The 23014-nt window shown below is 41.3% G+C and overlaps 2 protein-coding genes across 2 annotated transcripts; both read right to left on the reverse strand.

Annotated features, from left to right (window-relative positions):
- Positions 1-10305: 10305 nt before the first annotated feature.
- foxf2a (forkhead box F2a) lies at positions 10306-12700 on the reverse strand (the record flags this gene model as incomplete). The annotated part of the gene is made up of 2 exons (XM_080779042.1): positions 11362-12700; positions 10306-10358 (listed from the first exon to the last, which is right to left on the reverse strand). Exons 1-2 carry the CDS (start codon positions 12314-12316, stop codon positions 10306-10308), a joined length of 1008 nt encoding a protein of 335 aa, XP_080635168.1. The 5' UTR covers positions 12317-12700.
- Positions 12701-15160: 2460 nt separating this feature from the next.
- On the reverse strand, positions 15161-17548 carry foxq1a (forkhead box Q1a). The gene has a single exon (XM_080778714.1). The coding sequence runs from the start codon at positions 17307-17309 to the stop codon at positions 16338-16340; it is 972 nt and encodes a 323-aa protein (XP_080634840.1). The 5' UTR covers positions 17310-17548; the 3' UTR covers positions 15161-16337.
- Between the last annotated feature and the right edge of the window lie 5466 nt (positions 17549-23014).

A 23014-nucleotide genomic window follows, 5' to 3' on the forward strand; every position in this document is an offset into this window, starting at 1 on the left:
TGTGTAAGTCAACGCACATGAGCTGCAACTTGCCACGGCCCTCATCAAGTCACCTTTCGCGCAATGCGGCCCTTGCCCCAAAATTAGTTTGACACCCCTGGCCTAAAGGGATGGCCACCCGGAGGAAGATCCCCATGGTGGGAAAACCAGAAGAAAGACAGCCAAATCAGAACCAGCAGAGGCCTCAGAGGAAGAGTGTGCCGCACAACAACCAAAGGTGTCTAGGCTGATAGGCTGTGGCTATGCAGCCTATCAGAGTTATAGCTTAATTAGAGACTAATAGATTTCACCTGTATTTGGGAGTGGTGAACCCTCACCTACACCACCAGGCTGCTGGTGTGTGTGTGTCACTAAACTTTAACTGTGCTTCTTTAAAGCCATGGGACATTTTTTGGGATCAGGGTTTGTAGTTTTATTGTTATCGTTTGCTGGAATTCATATAGGCTAATGTTTGCTTTTATATGTAAAAAATATCTCTCTTTTAGGTGTCTCATTCTCCTGATAATGGTTGTAAGCATACAAACACAAATTATTTTGACTGAACCTGGAGGACAAGGACAAGAATTCAAAGTTGTAATGAGACTTGCTCGGGGTAAGGATCCAATCCATAATATTTACCTAGTAGTATTAGTAATCCTTGTCAGTTCTGATTAATAATGAGATGAGTTTGACGGTAAGTAGGCTTGCAGGCAAATGGAAATTAATTCAAGCCCTTGTTAAACGGAATACTCTAAAACGTAATGAATACATGTATTTTTTTAGATTTATTTTGTGGCTTTTATTCTTTATAATTATTATTTATAGGACAGTAGACTGACAGGAAATGTGGAGTGACACAAAAAAGGACCACCACATCGGCCAGTTCAAGTAATATTGGTTTAATCCTGCTTTTCTCTCTGCTAGATGAGTCCTATGAGTCCTTTCATGATGATCCGTACCCTGTATCAACATACCCGGGTCAACCTCTATATTTTGAAGTGGAGCTAAAACCGCTAAAGTCTGACATACATGCAAAAGTATGGCTGAAGTTGGAGAACGTCTGGGGCCTGGGCAACACTTGGTAATGATGGAGCATCCCTGCCCAGATGGGAGCTCATCATTGGGGGGTAATATACTGTGTATACATGTGTGTACACAGTTATCTTTTTCTTCTTTTTCTACCTGCAGAGCTTCCAGGTTCTCATTCATACTAGTTAAGCAGCACAGCTGACTGAGCTGAGCTATTGTAGTCTGTCAGTGTTCCGCCTTGTCCACCAGAGGGTGCTGGAAATGCCAAAACAAACTCTGTTCGTAGTTTAGTTGCAGCCATTTGGCTCAACTCTGCACACCTCTAGGTTGTCTTGTTTTGGGTAGGCTAATGCTTCTGTAGTTCACTACACTACTGATATAAACCAATTTCCAAAGGGGGGTGGGGATTGTAATTCCACACCTAAAGTTTACTTTTTTTACTTAAAAAAAATGTAATTTTTAAAGAAGAACACACTATAACTGTTATTTCCTCTGTCAGCTGTCCCAACCCAGCAATAGTTGATCCATACCATGTAGTGTTCCAACCTGTCGGGGTTGATGCTCGAGTACAGCATCACTTCAAGCATCACTTCAAGCGCTTTGAAGTGATGTTTCCCTTTTTCACAGAGGAAGATAACATCGAAGGACAGGTAACGTCATTGAACAGTAGAAATGCATTATAGAGTTCAGATGATCCATTGTTAAACTCTTTGATCCATAAGTTCCATGTATTGTACATGCATGATCCATGTGTATTTGTGGAGGCCATACTTTACATTGCATGCTTAAAATGCTTTCCCATACGTTTTTGGAACATGACCATAATGTAAAGTTATTTACATATATTGGTCCCAGCCTTATTGACTTAATAACTGAAATCAGTGTAAGGGAGCAGATGTACACTATGCATTTAGTCAAAAGCCCAAATCTCTACCAAGTCTGTTCTTTTCCAAATCTTGTAGATATATTATGTCCACTCTGATGTGGTGCTCTGTCATGCGGAGGAGCATCCAGGGGGCGGACCATGTGATATGTCACAGTGCACATGACATACAGTGCTCTACCGAAAATAAAAGGTTTGGACTGATTCAATCTGAAATGGTAATTGCATTCATCATGTTATTGATTTTATTTCTCATTTCCTCAATAGGTTGGAAGCGATCGGCTCCAGAGTGTGCTCCAGAGTGAAAGTACACAGAGCTCAGCTGGGTTCGAACTCACAACCTCTGGCTCACATAAACATTGCCTTAACACTGGGAGTCACTGAGCTCTCTGAGATGGCTCATAGTTTGACTTCTGTTTTAGGTTGTTCTTCTGGTTGTCACTTTAAATGGGGCCTTGGGATCATATACAGAGCATCTTAACAGTGTTTGCAGTTCCATTACGTTTTAGTGCCTTGTTATCATTAGCTGGGGAGCCACAGGCCCAATAAACTCAACGGTTAAGGATTAACCTGTGATGTCATGCTGTACTTTTCATTCGTGTTTTCTCTATTCACTTGGTCATTAAGGTCCACAGAATGAGAGGCCTGAAAACATTGCGAAGAAAAGATATGGCCATTTTTGTATACCACACCATATAGAGCGTCGCAGTCCCTCCCCCTTTCAGAACGACGAGTGGCCCAGGAAATGAAATGCAATGCATTTCTCCCATAGGATTTTCTTTAAGTATTTATTTAAAGACGGTTACGCCGTGGACAAAGCCAACTCGGATCGTGACAAATCATGACAATGAACACAATGTTTTGGGCCGATCAAATACTTTATAAGAAGAAATACAAAACAAATAGTGTTGTATCCTGCCTTTAATTTCTTCTTTCTAATGAAAGAAGAATGGGGTCAATGGCAGATTTTGGCACATCAAGAAAATCACTTAGACCTAGAAACTCTGTTCACACGTTTTATCACTGAGCTTACTGTTAATCAGTACTGTCTTGTCTTGTATTGTGTTTGATTTAACCTATGACCTAACTGTAAAGCACTTGATGTATGTCCTGCCTGTGAAGCACTTTGAACTGCAACCCTGTATGAAAGGTGCTATATAAATAAAGCTTATTATTATTACTACAGCCGCAGCACCAGGCAGTAGGCCTACTACAGCCGCAGCACCAGTACCACAGCAGCCTGGCCAAGGCCTCAGACTGCCCTCTTATCGACCCTAAAAACCATAACATTGTATTTGCTGCCATTACTCTTTGGGTTTTCTGATGTTTTTTATAACCATGATGTGTTGAGCAATATGTGATATTTTTGCGAACTGAGTTTTTATATTGTGCAATGTGTATAGTTGCTTGTTTTTTTCTCTTGGTGTGCAGCACTGTGGTCAGCCTTGGCTGTTTTTAAATGTGCTCTATGAATAAAATTGACTTGACGTCTTGACTAAACTGTCTGGCCACCATGGCTGCGCCAGGAGAGGGGGGAGGTAATGTGGCAGCTCACCCTGCCACTGAGACTGAATTGCACAAATGGGGTTAAAGTTTGAATTATCTCGCAGAGTGATTTGTTTGACACTATATATTGTTTGATTGTTGATTGATAATTGATTGACTCCATTGTAGGGAGCAACTACCATGCTGTGGGCTGTGGGGAACATGCCCAACAGTGAGGGTTTGTCTAGAGAATCCAATCCAATCCAATCCACTTTATTTATATAGCACGTTTCAAAACTCAAGAGTTTACAAAGTGCTGTACAGGAGAAAATAAAAACAAATGCACTACAGCTACCACACAGAAAAACAACAGCGAGAAAACAAAGTACAAACAGTGAAAACAAATGAGACAATACAGAAAAACAGCAGAAAAGCATCACAGTGAGACAAACATATACAAGGACCGAAGGAACTCAAGCGGGGTTAAAAGCCAAGGTATAGAGGTGGGTCTTTAGGCGAGATTTAAAAGTCTCGATGGAGGGGGCCGATTTGACGTGGGAGGGGACTCAGGGGAGTGCGTTCCAAAGTTTAGGGGCTACAACGGAAAAGGCTCGGTCGCCTCTGGACTTCAAGCGGGTCTTCTTTGTGACCCTGAGGTTTAGCTGGCCCTCAGACCGCAGTGACCTAGTAGGAGTATAAACCTCACCAGACAAATAAAGAGGAGCCAGACCATTTATAGATTTAAAGACAAATAAAATAATTTTAAAATCCACTCTGAAGCGGACAGGGAGCCAATGAAGGGAGGCCAAGACAGGTGTGATATGCTCACGTCTGCGAGTCCCTGTGAGCAGACGAGCGGCTGAGTTTTGGACTAGCTGGAGTCGAGCAAGGGAGGCTTGGTTTAAACCAGCGTACAAGGCATTACAGTAATCCAACCGCGTAGATATAAAGGCATGTATAACCCGCTCAAAATCACTAAAAGATAGCACAGACTTGATGTTGGCCAGCAGCCTCAGATGATAGAAACTAGAGCTAACTACCGCATTGACTTGTTTGTCAAGTTTAAGGGCATTGTCTAGTTTGACGCCAAGGTTTGAAACCACAGGTTTCACATATGGCTGCAGGGAACCTAGGTCAGTGGGAACGATCCCAGGACCGCTAGGTCCAAACACTAGAGCAGTGATACTCAACCTCAGGCCCGCGGGCCACATCAGGCCCGCGGGACCATTATGACTGGCCCACCAATGGAAATTGCGGAAATTGTAATTGCGGAAATGGTGGAAATGGAAATTGCGGAAAGGCGGAAATGGAAATTGCGGAAATTGCGGAAATGGTGGAAATGGAAATTGCGGAAATTGCGGAAATGGAAATTGAGGAAATTGCGGAAATGGAAATTGCGGAAATTGCGGAAATGGTAATTGCGGAAATTGCTCTTCAGTTATAGCTATCTATTTTCAGGTAGATTGTTTTATTTTACTCAGTCAGCCATATCACACTTTTTTTTTCATGAAAAAATGTCATAGCTGGGTAATCTATTTTCAGGCAAATTGTGGTTATTGTATTTTATTTTACTCAGCCATAACAATTTATTTTCTGTTAACCAACTTGCTGGCTGGCAGGCAGGCAGACAGCTACTCATAGACAGGCAGACAGACAGACAGCTACTCATGGAGAATTGGACAGGCAGGCAGTCAGACAGCTACTCATAGACAGGCAGACAGACAGCTACTCATGGAGAATTGGACAGGCAGGCAGACAGCTACTCATGGACAATTGGACAGGCAGGAAGGCAGACAGCTACTCATAGACAGACAGACAGCTACTCATGGACAATTGGACAGGCAGGAAGGCAGACAGCTACTCATAGACAGACAGACAGCTACTCATAGACAATTGGGCAGGCAGGCAGACAGCTACTCATAGACAGACAGACAGCTACTCATGGACAATTGGACAGGCAGGAAGGCAGACAGCTACGCATAGACAGGCAGAAAGACAGCTACTCATGGAAAATTAGGCAGGCAGACAGCTACTCATAGACAGGCAGACAGACAGCTACTCATGGACAATTAGGCAGGCAGGCAGACAGACAGCTACTCAGACAGGCAGACAGACAGCTACTCATGGACAATTGGACAGGCAGGCAGGCAGACAGACAGCTACTCATAGACAGGCAGGCAGACAGCTACTCATAGACAGGCAGACAGTAAGACAGCTATTGACAGACAGACAAATAACTACTCATGGACAGACAGACAGACAGGCAGGCAGGCAAAGAGCTACTCATGTTATGTTATTATGTTATTATAACAGCTACTCATGTTATGTGCAATAATTTGTGCAGTTATGGAAACAGCTCTTTGTGTTTATGCAAGAAAATGTAACACATTTATTTATTTACATATTGTGTGCATGCACATTGTACTTTGATACATTTTGCGAAAATAAAGCAATTGAAAGAGAGAAGTTATCAAGTATCATTAATGTCGTAATTTTATCTACTGGCCCCTGGCCCCTTGCCATTTTTGTAATGTGGCCCACAGGTAAATCTATTTGAGTATCCCTGCACTAGAGTATGTGACACTAAAATGTGTTAGTGTTATGAATTGTGATGTCTCAGTCTGGACATTGAGAATGCACTGGTTCGATTGTGGAATCAATCCAGGGTTGATTTGGTCCATATGGGAGGGGCCTAACCTTTATAAGAGGACCTGTCATAGGTCCATGGTAGGGGCCTAGCCTTTATAAGAGCACCTGTCATTGGTCCATGGGAGGGGCCTAGCCTTTATAAGAGGAGCACCTGCCACAGCCCAGCAGTCATTACGATTGCACAGGGAGCAGAGCAGACCTAGAAAGAGCCAGTGGGCTGTAAATACTTATTTTTGTGTTTGTTTTGAACACCCATTTCATGTGGACACTGCATAAGGTGAATAAAACATAATTTGATTGTGCAGTAAAGACTCTTTTGGTTGTCAGTCCTTTTCGACTATTTGAGTATTCCTCGAGTCAAAGTGTGACAATACTACTAGTACTAACTAATCAATTTCATGATATTGGGAGGACGATACACATATATATACATATATATATATATATCGCTGGAGGAAGTATTGTTATATTTCACGATATCGATATATTGGCACAGCCCTAGCACCGAAGTCTGACGTCAATATCGGTAGAGGGTGAAAATCCACGGGTTCATGTACTTTTTATTTGCATTGTAATCCCCATAGGGGGATTTTTAGATCGCCTCATAAGAACTGTTTGAAAAATAAACAAATCATCCAGGCCGTTTCACTCATATGGATATGAAGAATCAACATGACTGGGAGAAAACGCTAATGTTACCGCTACTGAATTAGTTACATTTTTTGCTAGAAACTCATATTTGACTGGTGACTGACAGTCGCAAACGATACAGAGACACCTCCCTGACGACTAACGCAGAGACAGCTTGTTTATTATTGGACCACAATGCTTATATGAAACGATTTTAAGATGACCCCATGTTATTCTCCACAGAGAAATCACTTATGTGTCGTGAACCAGTGGAATTGAGGGGATGAGCGAGTGACGTCAGGACTTCGGCGCTCTATTAAGTAAGGACGAATTCACCCATTTTCAACCTGTATATGTTCATATAATTGGTCCTCACTAATGCTCAGGGAAAGAGTTTTCTTTTTTTGGAGGGGAGGCTCGCTCTATCCCCTCCTATGTACAGTTTTTAGTGTGTGTAAACACATGCTTTGTTCTAACACAAATATTAAATGCCAATGATAATGAATGGCCATTTTTACGTCATAGTGTAAACACAAACATTAAAATCTATAGACATAGGATGTGAATGACCGTAATGAGTATGATGATCAGAGCGCCCCCTCACTTCACACGGGTGTGAGTGCCCCTCCTATGCCCAGCTTTGTGTGTTTATGTGTACCACATAGTGGTGACTTGATTGGCTGAGCATGGAATGTGATGTATGACGATGTATGATGATAAGAGTGGCCCTCACTTCACACAAGTGTGATTTGTATAAGAAATAAGTTTGAGTTTGAAATAAGAAAGTGTGTGTGTGTGTGTGTGTGTGTGTGTGTGTGTGTGTGTGTGTGTGTGTGTGTGTGTGTGTGTGTGTGTGTGTGTGTGTGTGTGTGTGTGTGTGTGTGTGTGTGTGTGTGTGTGTGTGTGTGTGTGTGTGTGTGTGTGTGTGTGTGTGTGTGTGTGTGTGTGTGTTTATAATATCATGTATATACTGTTTTTTTTTAAAATATGTATATATACTTTTTCATTCCACAATATAATAATGTTACTATGCGGCACCGTGCAACCTGTGCAAAGTTCCACTAGATGGTGCTACTGTGCTACTAATAGCCTACTATTCAATTGTGTACTTTTGTGGAATTTTACCCTTCTTGCTTTAGACTGAAGTGTGATAGGCTATTTTTATCTGGCATGGGGAGAGAGTAGGTTTTGCACTCCGTTCGAGTCGTCCGACACTAAAGACGGCACTTTCAAGTGATGCTTGAAAAAGTCTAAAAGTAGGGTACAATTATGCAGCAGCAGCAACAACAAACTTGAAATACAAATATGCATTATAATGTCTTCTGCATGCATATATTACCTTATATTTATATATTATATTAACTATTCAATTAATTTGAACATGTATATATTTACAATAATCATGAAGAATTTATATATTTAACATTTGTATAAAACATTAAAATATTGGTAGGGTAGGGTATAGTACTGGCCAATCTGGACCGGAGGGGCACAAAATCCAATCTGGGGGGGGATACCGTTGGCCCGATCCATGCCAAACTGTGCACACACTCCCTGGATGCCAACGACCTCTGCCCCAAATATTCCACAACGGCCTATTATAGCGCCACCATGAGGCCGACTTTGGTCAAACACATTTCTGTAGATTACTCATACACATTTTATCCATACAACAACAAACATCACACAGTTCTGCATATTCCATCTTGATTGGCTATATGGCAAAGCTCACATGATTGGTCCGTTTCGAACAAAATGCCACAAATCACAAACATAAACAAACATAACTGCATCGATCTGTGTACAACTTTAACTTTGTATGCGCACTCCCATGAGGCCGATTTCTGCAAAACACAATCTCAAGCAAATCGGTACACATGTTGATCTATGATGATGATCAAGACAAGAGTGATGATCACGATGATCAGTCTGTTGGATTTCCCAGATTCTACACTGATTGGCTATATTGCCTTCCAAAGTTTTCAGGAGTGACTATACAAAATGCTGCAAATCATAAACGCACATGGCCCGAGTGCAGTGAAACTGTGCAGTCACATCTTTACGTCTGCTGCTCTGCATAAAACCTTGTCTGCCAAACATCACACACACTCCTATATTCTCCTGGTGGAGACCTGTGCCCAGAAGGGCACTTTTTCTAGTTTGCTACTGCTTTAGTTGTTCTCTTCGTATTAACAGGGAGTGCAATAGCATCAGAACTGAATACTTCGAAATCCACTACTGTATAAAAATCCAATATTTCTATCAAATTCTCTTTTTTCTGTATTTCCTAAATGGGCATGAATTGCATGAAATGGCAAATATATTTTTGGTTGGCCTTTCTTTGTTTATATTACCATCCATGCTTAACAACTTGAATGCAATTATTGTAAAAGATCAAATAGTTTAAGGTTTTGCATTAGCCCAGCACCTATACTGAATAATATATAGCAGAGTAGAAAACTGCATAGAATAACCTTCAACAATGACAATTGCAAATTTTTCTTTTTTTAAAAGAGACGTTTACACATGCCTCATTATTGACAAATATTGAAAACAATGCTTTTATTTGACTACAATACTTTTATTTTGGAAAGACAGAAATAAATTATTTCGGATTCAAAACGATACACCTAACGTTACGTTTTTCTAAGTTTTACTGTCACTAACTGTGAGCTATTTCTCAAGGGAAAGTAAAGTTGATGAAACATTATTGTAATGAGTAATGTTGAATTGTTTTGTAACGTTCTGCAACGTTATAAAACAACTTGCCAACTTTTATAATATCCATATAGCCTATGTTAAGAGAGTTCTGTGATATTTCTGCACAATACATTTGACAAAGACAAACAAATAAACGTGCACTCGAATTAATTTATTTTAACGAAATAATTGTTAATTGAGTCAAGAAATGTCATGAAATATTGATCGGTTAGATTAAGAACAAAAAAAAAGCTTTATTGACAACTGAAACAACCCTTTGTAGGAAAGACATAAGTGCATGAATAAAGATTTGGGCAACCATATACATGTGATTTTTCAGTTAACTTCATGTGTTTGGATATGGCATTTATTATCCACAGATATAAGATGTAATCACAATACAAAAATAAACACCATTGTCACATCATGATGTGCTTAGCAGTCAATAAAGTCATATAGGCTATAGCATAGAAAAAGGGCCAGTATATAGCTACAGCAGTATGGGGTTCCTTTTATAGCCAAACATTCCTCCTCATATTAAGAAAAGATTAATTTGCCTTTCAAAACTTTGCTGGAACTGATTCCACCTTTGAGTTTGATTAAGAGAAACTTGGGGAAAAAAAGAGAATGCAAACACCGGTCAGGCCAGTTCTTTCATCGGGTGCACGGCAGCACGGTTCTGAATTGAATACAGCAAAAAGAAAAAAAAAACACCAGCAGCACTTAATTCTTTTTAAGGACCTCTTATTTATTTCATGATCCAGCTTGGGTCATGAAAAAAAAAAAAAAAAACGAGAGAGCCTTAGATTGAAGTGAAAGTGAACACATGGTGTTTTTTGTGTTTGTTTACTGGATTTTAAGAGAACCTCATCAGGCTATATGAGTTGATAACCCTGACTTATTTTTCTTTCACTGCATGGGCCCACTGCTTTATCACATCACGCAAGGCTTTACGTCCTGATATTGGTGATGGTGATGGAGTTGATAGTAAGATCCCCCAGTGCTGGGATGCATAGAGGAGATTCCATTCAGATTGAACACAAAATCCTTCCTGTCACACATAGGCGCCGAGTGGTTTGAATATCGTGATAGTCCCACTGTGAAATAAGTGAGAGAAAATTAATAAGGTCATGTAAAACATGGATTTCAAATGGAAATAATCTTTCGTTGTGATGTTGTTAAATTCCTTGGTATGCCTTCATTTGTCAGTATAGGCCTGGCTATAGGCCTATACTCATTAGTGGCTATAGATTATTTATAGTGGGAGAATTATGATTGTTGCAGCAAGAAACATAAACAGTTTTATTTCCATTTGTAATGTTTAAATTGTCTGAAAGTGCATCTATAACTATCCCAATTAATTATACTAAACAATATTTGGAATTAACTTGTTTATAATTGTGTCAATGTTTTTCAGTGGAAGCTTCTCTTAACAGACCTTGTAAAGCAAACTTGAGTATAGGCATATTAAATCTCCATAATTACCTATGTCCAATTTTGGATGTCATAATAGCGGAATACATGCTTTTTTGACTAGGATATTTGTGACACAAAAATAGTCAAATTAACTTTGTTTCAGAGGTATTACAGCTGGATCGAGTATAGCATTCAATGTGCATGTTTATTTCTTACAGCAGTTGTTCTATAAACATTTCAAAAATAGACCAGATAATAATAATAATAATCCAGAATCGCTCAAATTGAAAATCTAATTTATGCAGATGTGTAGGTCTAATATATTTCTCCCCAAGAATGTGTGTTATATAGCCTAATATAACAAAAATATTGCCTGATTATTATATCAAATTTGGAATCAATTGAAATTTGAAAAGGAAACTGGCCAATAGCATGCGGGTCACTTCCATTACTATTTTTTATGAATTAAACAACTACAAATCCAACAACTATTTCTTATCATTCATCGGCCTCAATAATTTGTTGTATATGAGAGCAACTGTATACATGATTGATAAAATACATCAAAAAGATTTGCTATATAGGCCTACCTGAAATGTCTGAAGAGTCTCGACCGTTATGATGAATATAGCTTTGTTCTAGAGAGTAAGGTGCCATTCCCGAGTGCAAAGTAGAGGACGTGGGGGAGTTTGACTCCAGAGATTGTTTGATGTACGAGGGCACAGCAGATGGAGACCAGTGTGAAGTGGCAGCATTAGCATAAGGCGACTGACAGTCCAAGGCGCCCATCATCACTGGGGACGACTGCAAGGGGCTTCCGCTGCTGTTCGGGCTGCAGTAGTCTGCATTGGAGGCCACCTGGCAAGCGGTCATGTACCCGGAGTTTGGTGACATGTGCGGGGCATGATGATGTCCCCCTCCCCCTAATCCGTCGAAGCCCCCTGGCACAGTGTTGCCCATTAAATCGAGGTTGTAGCCATTGGCGTGGCACGCCAGTGAGGCGTTTGACTGGAAATCAAAGTTTTGGGGCAACATAGAGGCGCCGAATCCGATGCCGTTCATCATCCGATACATGGGTTTCATAGCCTGGCATTTCCGCCGAAACCCCCGAGGTCTGCGACGGAAGGAGCCCTCCTCGAACATGAACTCGCTGCCCGGGTCGATGGTCCAGTAGTGGCCCTTGCCGGGTCTGCCGAGGCCCTTGGGCAGCTTGATGAAGCACTCGTTCAGGGACAGGTTGTGTCTAACGGAGTTCTTCCAGCCGATGTACGCGCCCCGAAAGAAGGGGAAGCGGGCCTGCAGGAACTGGTAGATCTCGGCGAGAGTGAGCCTCTTGGTCGGGGAGCTTTGGATCGCCATCACGATGAGGGCGATGTATGAATACGGGGGCTTTTCGGGTCTCCGCAGGCCAGAGTTCCCCTTCTTCCCCTTCGCGGACTCACTCGAGCCGTTCGTCTCCATCACCCGCTGCTGCTGCTGAGCCGCGGCCGGAGGATTAGCTGCAGGGTCCAGATGTTGCTGCTGCGAGCGCTCAGTCGTCGTCATGATGACCGCACCGTTTGTTTTAACATTTAATCACTGCGAGATTTAAAACAAAAAATATTCCGCCTATTAGGCTATATACCTTCCACAAACTCATTCGAAAAAGGGTCCCTATAATGCGATAATTGGAGCGACCGCCGGTTCAAGAACAACAGCTGTGTGTGTCAGCATGCCATGCGCACTGCTCCCCTGCAGTCCCCTCTCCCTCTTTCTGTCCATAGCTGGAAATAATCCTAGGAGTGGGAAGAAAAGCTCCTCAACTTTGCTCGAGCCGCATATCCAACTTGGCCAAACAAAACTCGACCACCTATCAATTCTTAAATCTCTCTGCCCCCTAGATCCCTTCGAATCTCTCCAAGAAATCTTCAGGAACTGCAGAAAATATTCCCTCCCCATCTGGCCAAACTCCAGGCATCATTCTGGCTTCGAAGTCGGCCACAGGGTGAAAAGAGTGTATAACACAAAATCTCCTCCCACCATCACTCACTTTGGAGTCACTTCCCCAAATCACCTCCGTCTCATTTCATCTAATATTTGGCATGTCTGTATAAAAATCATGGTAAGCAAACGCATGCTTTTCAGAGTGACCATTTGACAATGATAGCAATAAGTTATAACATAACATAACGGTCTATAGTTGCGCTGTTCAGTGTTCAGGGTGAGCATGTTTTTTTCCTTTTTTTCCACCAGGTCCTGCCAACATACCACACACAGCGCACAAGTGTCAGCTTACCGCCTATAGCGCCTGGATAGTAGCCTATCCCTGGAGAAATTAATTGATTGATTAAATAACCTATATTTAGCTTAAGACACAACCGTGCTGTTTTTCATGTTTCCCAACATGCATTGATGTTTATTTTGTGAAAGCTTCCATAAGCCATTTTTGGATAAATTAGTTTGGATAGTTTATAGGCCCACCACACTGACCACAGTATGAATACTTCATCATATATAATTTAAGGAATAGCTCAAATGCCATGCTCAGTGCATATTTTAGGTAAAATAAATAAATATTAATAATAAACATTGCACATTGGTTTATCACGGTAAACGCTTTGGCATTTTTAACCATTGCATGAGGTTACAATCTATATCTAGAATGTATTAGAAAATAAATAAACAATGGAAAAATACAATCATTTTCATTTTTCAACAAGGGATAAATAAATCCCTAACTAATTTTTCCGTTTGCGTGCGTGTGCAACACAAGCAGCTGCATGGGGTCATACTTTATACTTTGACATCGCTTGGGATTGAATTGAACTACAGTCAGTGACATCATGTACTATTTCTTATTTTCCTGCGCATGTGTGGTGAAAGAGGCGACAGCTATTTGTAGAACCAGACACAAAATATAAATATTGGATACCCGTATCCGGTAACAGTGCAGCTTCACGGACGCAGACAAATAAATAATGGGGAGTGAATTTCTCCATATAATCGGTGAGTCCAATTTTACAGAACAGCCACCGACCAAACCAATACCATTTTATAAAAGACAACATTAAACAGGCCATGTCTATATAATATTATACACACAGCAGCACAATGCTGCATGAGTGTTAATTTAACTCTGAGTGTAAATAAATGTAGGCTACCCTTATAGCTATATAGACCTATATATACCTGTAAATTATAATTCATACCGTGATTATATTATACGCCTAATAGTAACGCCTATATGCATATCGTATTTGTATGGGCTTATAGGGCACCGATTAGACCTATTTAGATGATGATTTTATAGGCCCAATATATGGCCTAATCATCATTTTCTTGTTGCTGCTGCATCATGCATGCTGTTGGCACCCAATCAGTCCTGGAAGTGCAGGCCTATACTTGTCTTGTGGAAGTGTATACTTATAGCCTGTATACTTGCATCATGCAGCAGGCGTTATTGCGCAATGCATGTGAATGGTCACTTCCACATTCATACTGTATTTGCCTTTCTACTGAGGCCTGTTATGCTTGAGATAATGACACATTCATTAACGTCATGTTATCTTAATAAATGTTGGAGTTCAACTACTCGCCCCTAGCCCCCGTTTGTATTTCCGAGAGCTGGGAACTCAGATTAATGATTAGCGTATTATTATTATTATTATTAAAATGAATAAATGATAGCTCTATATTCCGATTGCAATCCTTGTGTTCATGCGGGCTCTCCCACCATCAGTTTAGTAAACAGAAAATGCATTTCCAGGACGGCATATATACCAATTTGATCTAAATCAGGACAGGAGAGAGAAAACAGGATAAATGATAAACGGATGCAAATTGGTATAGGCCTATATAGGAAGTGATGAAACAAACAAACAAAACATTAGCAGCAGTCACAATTGCAACTGTTTTACAAGAGTGTGGATGCTCTCTCCTCTCTCCAGTCTCCACCATATAGAGTTATAGGTCTACATCCGTTTTGAACAAAGACCCCATAACCATATAGCAATGATATCATAATAGAGCCCTTGGCTTTAACTTAAACATCATATAAGAAGATTACGCACTATATACTTATACCTTTAAATGTATAGGCTAGTTAATTCTTGACCCACCAACCAACTCTCTCCTCTTTATGATGTTCTGGATAAAGGCAATTAATCACATTCTGTCTTAAATGTTTATGATGAATTGAAAAAGGTGGACCTTCTTGTAAACAATTAAGTGTAATGCTGTATTGGGTCGTCCACTCACAGTTGACAGTTTTTGTATTGAGTTGTGCTTTTGCTTGAAATGTACGTAATTCTGCAAACTTAACAAAATCAATCAATCAATGGCATTCATTTCACAATGTATCTTTACTTATATTGCTTTTTAAATATAAGGAACAAAAAAGTGCAACTGCACTGCATTATAAAACATATCTTTATTGCCATGTGAATTGAAACGTTTGCTTGGGAAAACAGAAGAAATACAGGAAAACATATAGGCTATACAAACTGCTGATTGAACACTTTGTCACTGTAAACAAAATTTCAGACCAAATTCAGTAACATTTAGAATAAACATTCCTGGTTAATCGTGAAACTATAGCGTGCATAAAAATGCCATATATGTTTTAAAAAACAAACAAATATCCTTGTTTTTATTATCACAAAAGAAAAAAGCCTGTCCTAAATGACCGGTTGTCAAAATAATAAAATATAATACAATACAATACAAACTTACAAAGTGCACATGTTGGTAGGCCTACAAATTATTTATTCGCTGTTGCCCCGCCCCCTTTATTGTCCACCATCACAACATGTTGATTTCCAGTCGGTGACTGAGGACAGCAGAATTAACATTGAAACCCATTCTATTAGAGACTAAAGTAGACCTGGTTTGTCTCTGTATAGTTGGTATTGAGCTGCTTTCAACTCTCTATACCAAATATATTCGCTGGAAAAATAGCCAATTCTACAACAAGCTACAAGTTCCAGTGGTGGAAAGTAACTAAGTATTTACTTATAGCCTACACTGCACTTAAGTACAATTCTGAGGTATTTGTACTTCACTTGAGTGCATGTTTCCAATTAACAATACTTTTACTTCTACTCCACTACATCTCGGATCCAAATAGTGTACTTATTATGACAAAACATACAGTAACCACTTCAGCCCTATATACATTTCGGCGATTTGAAAATAGCAGATCAAGTTCACAATGCGTGGCAGTGCGATGCATGCATGGTGAGCTTGTAGATCTGCTATTTTCAAAAGAGGCCTACAGTTGAAAACTTTAAATGGCACATTAATTGTGCATATAGTATACTTTTAGTACTTTAAGTACATTTTGATACCAATACTTTTGCACTTTTACATATTTGAATTCCGGACTTTTACAGTAGGCTAGTTCTAGCCCAAATGTTTAGATTCTCTTAGAGGTTTCTTTTCCGATTCTGACGAATCTACGAGAGATCTCTCGTAGAGATTCGTCATAAGAATCGAAAAAACCCTCTACGAGAATATAAAATTTTGGGCTAGGCTAGTTCTATATATATTGCAGTAGGCTATTAATATACTTTTACTTAAGTGCTTATCGTCACATTCTGCTGTCGCGATCATGCCCATTTGAAAAGAGCCCCCCGCCGTGATGGTATGCGTGCAGCACATGCGCAGTGTACGAGTCCAGCTGGAACACTGTCTTGACGTGGTGGTGGTGTGGGAAGGGGACGGCAGGTGGATGAGGAGGAGGAAGATGAGGAGGAGGTGGCATCATGTACGGCCAGCTGAAGACATGATGGCGGCGAGGAGGAGGAGGGGGGACAACAACTGTCACAACATCATCATCGTCTCTGCACGACGCCGCCTCCGTTTTGAACGGTTTGCTGAGGATGCTGTCTATGGCGAAGGAACTGGTGAATTTGGCACGGCCGGGTTCAACTTTCGAGGCGGTGGTGGTGCTACTAGTAGTGGTCGCGTGCAGCGGCGTGCTGCTATCCTCCTCCTCCTCCTCGGAGATCTCCGGGTCCTTATGGCCGCTGCTTTGCTTCTTGCCGATGCGCTTTCTCCTCCGCCGGAACACGCCGTCGGCGAACGTGTACTCGCTGTGCGGGTTGAGCATCCAGTAGTTGTCCTTCCCCCACGGCCGCGACGCGTCGCGCAGCACCTTGAGGAAGCAGTCGTTGAGCGACAGGTTGTGTCGCACCGAGTTCCTCCAGCCGGTGTAGCCGCCCCTGAAGAACGGGAACTTTTGCATCAGGTAGTCGTTGATCTCCGCCAGGGTCAGACGGCCCGAGGGGGAGTCGCGGATGGCCATGGCGATGAGTGCGATGTAGGAGTACGGAGGCTTGGGTCTCCGCGTGTAGGGCTTGTTTGCCTTGCTGCTGCTGCTGCTGCCGTCGGTGCACGGCGGTGGAGTAACAGGTGGCGGACTGCGCGCCACGCAGCAGTCCCCGTCCGAGCCCAGCTCCTCTTCGCCCGAGAGGGGAGACCGGACGCTGCCTTCAGCATCACTGCACATGTCCACCAAAGGTTGTTTCACATGGTTTCCACAGAACACTTCAAGTTTCATGCTTTCTGATATGTATTGTATATATATATATATCCTCTATTATACTCCAGTCCCGTTAGGATTCTTCTATAGGTCCAGTTTATTTCCAACAACAACAATGACATGTGCTATATACGCGCGCGTGGAGTGCAAAGTCGCCCGCGTGTCCTCTGTCAAAATAACGCCAAGTGCGAGGAATCGGAACGAGCCTGGAATCCAATGGAAGTGCTGCTCCTTGTCATACCTGCAGGAGCTCTGGAGCCCGTCTCTCACCTACAGTCTTGCCAGAGTGCCGTTTATATCAGGCTCACCTCAGAGCCAGCCCTGTAGGGCGGAGCATAGGCTATAGTTTCAAAAGCCTTTATAGTTCAAACAAACATGTTAGTATATTTCGGGGGATGATGTACGATCAATTATAATACTGTACAAGGATTCATGACATGGGTACATGATTTGTTTGTCAATGAAGGCTCATGTAGCATATTCCTTTCATCAGCCCAATAAAAGGCTCACCTGCAGAATTTGATCTGGCAAACAACACAGCCGCGGAGTATTTCACCTGAGACAACCAGGTGGCGTGCGTTTCCTGCACATTAATGTCAAGGTGATGGCGCTATTATAGGATCGCCTTTATTCAAACGTATCCTTTAATGTGTCGCATTGCTGCAAGTGTGGATTTGTTTATTGTGATGTGCAGTTCATCCATGGCAAGTCCCTTTGCTGTGTCTTAAAGATGGATATTCCCATTTGTCAATGTCAATGTTATAAAGGCAGTTAGGGGAATACCCTATAGGCCTATATGCTCTCATCTAAAAGGCTACATCAAAGTGTCTTATCACAACAAATGACAATGGGCTTCATCAGTCATATAGACAATTCTGCCTTTTAAAGACGGTTGTATATTTCAGATATGTTGCATAGTGATGGGATGATGGAATATCATTATAATGAGTAATTACTCCATTATTGCAATATATATTGCATGGGCTTTTGATGAGTTTAAGGAACGGGGCATGTTTTGATACCAAGGTTTCAATCAACAGTGAAAATAGGGGATGGGCAAATGTCCATGTAACAAATAAGGTTATACAAAGATAGTCTGGATATAAATGCAGACAGGATAAGGTTCATGATTGGGGAATAGCTCCCTGTTCCCTAAGTGCCGTGATTTTGGTTGTGGGATTTTGTCAATAGCTCATGCAAAGTAGAAATATTTACAAAATAGCATTTGTTTATATTATTTGCTATATTGCTGGGGCTATAACTTATAGTTCCCTATAGTGAATAATGTGTTGGATGAAGGCAGGTCCATCCATGGATGTCAGTAATGGTTATTACTTGGCATTCTATAGACAAAATATGCATCAGTCTTTAGTTAAGAATGCCCATGCACAAAATATCCATCAGTCTTTAGTTAAGAATGCACAAAATATGCATCAGTCTTTGGTTAAGAATGCACAAAATATGCATCAGTCTTTAGTTAAGAATGCACAAAATATGCATCAGTCTTTGGTTAAGAACGCATAATGAATTATCCATGCTCTTTGTCTGTCTTCCTGACACATCTTTCTAAAGTTCTCAAAGTGCATAATATACGGGAAGCCTGTGAGACTTCTGATCTTGAGTAATGATGCGATTTCGTCTTTGTCTCCTAATGCCAATGTTTCATTGCAATAAGTGCCACTCCTAAGTTCAGAATCTCTGCTATGTTTACTCCAGTTGTGTGTGAACGTTTCTCCTCCCACACACACACACACACACACACACACACACACACACACACACTGCATGGCAGGTTCACCTGGCAGTCATGATAAACTGAGTAACCCATCGCTGTGTTGTTGTTATAGAGCCTGATAATAAGGTGTAAACAGCAGATAGTCAGATTCAGGGGTCACCAACATGTCCGTACGCGGGCTTGTCCGTGGAAAATTCTAGATTTTCTGTTTGACACACCATTATAATGTTCTTATTTTTTACATAACACCAACATACTGAATGTCAATCTCCAGGTTTTCTTTAGAATGAGTATGACAATTATTTATTATGACACAGACACTATGCGGCACATTAGGAGTCCACTAGTACTAGTGGTTCTCAAATGTTGTATTTGCTAGGACCCCCTTAACTCTGAGAGTGTTTGGTTCCATTTGAACACTCTCAGAGTTATAGACCTGTTGTGGTCATTCAGTGTTATCTATTTATGTGTTTCTGGTAATATTATTGTCCACTCATTTTGTATGTCTGTGGCAAAAATGGAATGTTGACAAAAATGTCCAACACAAGCCAACATGGCCATGACCCCTGGTCAGATTCCATAAGGTTGAGTGGTTTCTCTAAATGTTCTCTAACTGAACCATTATACCATATATATTGCATCAGAGTGGGTCAAATGGACCAACACACAGCTAGTCCCTTAGTGTGTTGAGAAACTAAATGCCATTAGTGTATATAGTATATCGATACTGAATCTAGACATTGCACCAATTTCACAGGCTTCAGCTTTTGTTTATCCAAATGTCCCTTCAAATGGCATGGAGAACCTTTGTTGTGTGTGTGTGTGTGTGTGTGTGTGTGTGTGTGTGTGTGTGTGTGTGTGTGTGTGTGTGTGTGTGTGTGTGTGTGTGTGTGTGTGTGTGTGTGTGTGTGTGTGTGTGTGTGTGTGTGTGTGTGTGTGTGTGTGTGTGTGTGTGTGTGTGTGTGTGTGTGTGTGTGTGTGTGTGTGTGTGTGTGTGTGTGTGTGTGTGTGTGTGTGTGTGTGTGTGTGTGTGTGTGTGTGTGTGTGTGTGTGTGTGTGTGTGTGTGTGTGTGTGTGTGTGTGTGTGTGTGTGTGTGTGTGTGTGTGCATGCTTGTTTTGATAGTCTTCAGAGTGATAATCTGTTTGTGCTGTATGTGACACCCAATCCAAGGTGAAGTCACTGTTTTTGAAAGGCAGCTCATCCTGGATGGATTCCTGTAAGCTAACCACACAAAGACAAGAGCTCAAATAGCATATAGGTATTTTGCGCCGTGCATGTAGCAGCTTGTGAGTATACGTGCACCGGTGCCCTCGTATATAGGTCCTGATCTGCTTAATGATAGTTTATCTGACGGAGATCAACAGGTTGGTCCATAGTGAAGGAACGCGCCTGCATAAGCCCCTCATCCAAAATTATAGGTGCATGCACATTGGGACAGTGTTATAGACTTTTTTTAACTAAGTCGGTGAGACAAAGTCATACGATTTGTCACACACCGGAGTGAAATTTGTTCTCCGTATTTGACCCATCTCTTGGAGCGGTGAGCCGCAGATATGCCGCGCTCGGGAATAATTTGATTAGTTGATTTGACCCCCACCCAATCCAATCCAACCCATTGATGCTGAGTGCCAAGCGGGGAGGCATTGGGTCCCATTTTTACAGTATTTGGTATGACCTAACCTTGCGTCACCAGTCTTTCCACCTCGGAGGACAGCCTGGTCTGTGTTCCAAAATCGCTGTGTGAACCAGTCTGGAGCGGATGGTAATTTACGTCATATTGTAGTCTTGTTTTGTAGTCATCAGGCAGGAATAAGAAGTACATTCATAGTACTGATTCTGTCTTGTGGTTTCCTGCCAGATGACTACAAATCATTGACTACAACATGACGAAAGTTACCATCTAGTACGTTGGCAACCATCATAAACCCCAAATGGAATGCTGCCCAGGCTAGGTATAACCAAGCCGGGATCAAACCCCAACCTCCCAGTTTCAGTTCGGACACTGTAACCACAAGGCCACTGTCTGTCGCTGATAGGTTGCTATGTGCTTTTCAGATTATTCATGAAAATTAACAAATAAAATGCTGCGGCCACCGAAACATGGACAAACATTGATTTATCTACTCTTCACTTAGGAGGTCAACCACACTTAAGCAACCTAGTGCCTCTATATTTTGGGGGCGAACATTTTGTTCAAAATAACAGATCCGTGAGCTTATAGATGGGCTCTTTTCGGTAAAGATAATTGGTTTAAGGGGGACCCTGATCGAAGAAGTACATAGGGCTTAAATGGTTAATGCTACAAATGGTGTGTGTGTGTGCGTGTGTGTGTGTGTGTGTGTGTGTGTGTGTGTGTGTGTGTGCGCGTGCGCGTGTTTTATGAAGCAATTGATTGACAGTTATTGCTCACTCTGTCTCAGTCTTCCCTGCCGTCTCGCCTCTTGTCAGCTAGTTTTCAGTATAATGAGATTTATGAAGACATTAGATTACATTCGGGGCCTCACGAGAAGCCTTAGATCAGATAAGGCCCTCCAGTTAATGAAAAAAGTCAGGTTTTAACATATGCACACAGACCGATAGACACACACACAAACCCACGTCCACCACACACACACACACACACACACACACACACACACACATACGCGCCCGCGTGCGCATACACCTTTGAGCACCTGACCTGTGAACTACAGTATATGCATACAGACACATTTCAATGAGCAGTGTGAATAAATTCCAGAGCGTTGCGTTGCGTTCTGTGGGGGAAGCGAGAGGGCACAGACTGTAAAAGTACCTACCCTCTGCTATGGTTGACATTGATCCAGAAATTTGCATACCTAGACAAAATTGTCTAGGTATGCTGTCAATGTAGTTCTCATCAGCACGCAGCCTCTAAAAGCCTCATTTGCATGAGGAACTGCTATTGCAGGTCAGCTCACATTTTAGCAGCATTCAACAAAGGCGAATACACTGTCAAATCCACAGTTATTAGAACTCTGACAATGCACCAGTCTAGGTTACATTCGTACTTGAATAAATTAGCACAGATGTTACTGGTGTAGAAACTACAAACTCAATATACACCTGCACTGCCTGTAATGACTGTTGAAATAGCTGCATGAATAAAGTATGGTTAGCTTCATTAATCCACATTGACGTGCATGAAACAGATGATGTTACATTTCTCTGCTTAAATCAACGTTTTCAGGTCTATATAGCACTGTCCATTGGACTGATATTAGCCCTAACAACAGTTAATCCTAAATGAAATGCAGGCATATGCTTGGTATTTCCTTCCCTCTGTTTGTTTCTAAAGGAAAATCATTTGGTCGGAGGGCCCCAGGCATAAGTATAAACAATAATTTTCTTAGTGGACTGCAGCAGGTGCTTGACTAAAGAATGAAGTAATGGCCATGGCATACTATATATAGGCTTTTATGTGTCACATTTGCGTTGAGTTGTGTGTATTGTGTGTTTGCTTGTAATGAATGTTTTTCATTTTTCTGTAGCTTAGTTTCTCTAATGTTTTAACGAGGTGGATGATGCTTCACCCATCCTTGTATTTGTTTAGCTGAGGAGTTTGTGGTTTGTTTTGTCAAGGTAGTATTGTCATGAAGGAATGACAACACCAAGTATAAACCCACAGCGGTGGTGTAAAAAGTATTACATTGTTTTACTTAAGTAATGTAAAAGTACTCTGTTACAAGTCCAGAATTCTAAATGTACTTGAATAAAAGTACAAAAGTATTGGCATCAAAATGTACCAAAAGTAGAAATACTCACTGTGCCATTTCAAGTTTTCAAATATATATATATATGCATCTTTTGCATCTATATATGCAAATAGCTGATCTGAGTAAGTAAATGTATTTAGCTACAGTAGGCTACTTTACACTGTCCCACAGTCTTTATTCTTTACTTACTTGAATATAATGCAATCCCAAAGGGTGCCAAATGTGTAAAGCGAATACTGTAAGTATTAAATG

This window comes from Protomyctophum bolini (assembly GCF_963924005.1).
Source record: "Protomyctophum bolini genome assembly, chromosome: 12".
NCBI classification, from domain to species: Eukaryota; Metazoa; Chordata; class Actinopteri; order Myctophiformes; family Myctophidae; genus Protomyctophum; species Protomyctophum bolini.

Coding starts and splice junctions, on each gene's coding strand:
- foxq1a (XM_080778714.1), bottom strand. CDS start 17,309: ATGAAACTTGAAGTGTTCTGTGGAAACCATGTGAAACAACCTTTGGTG.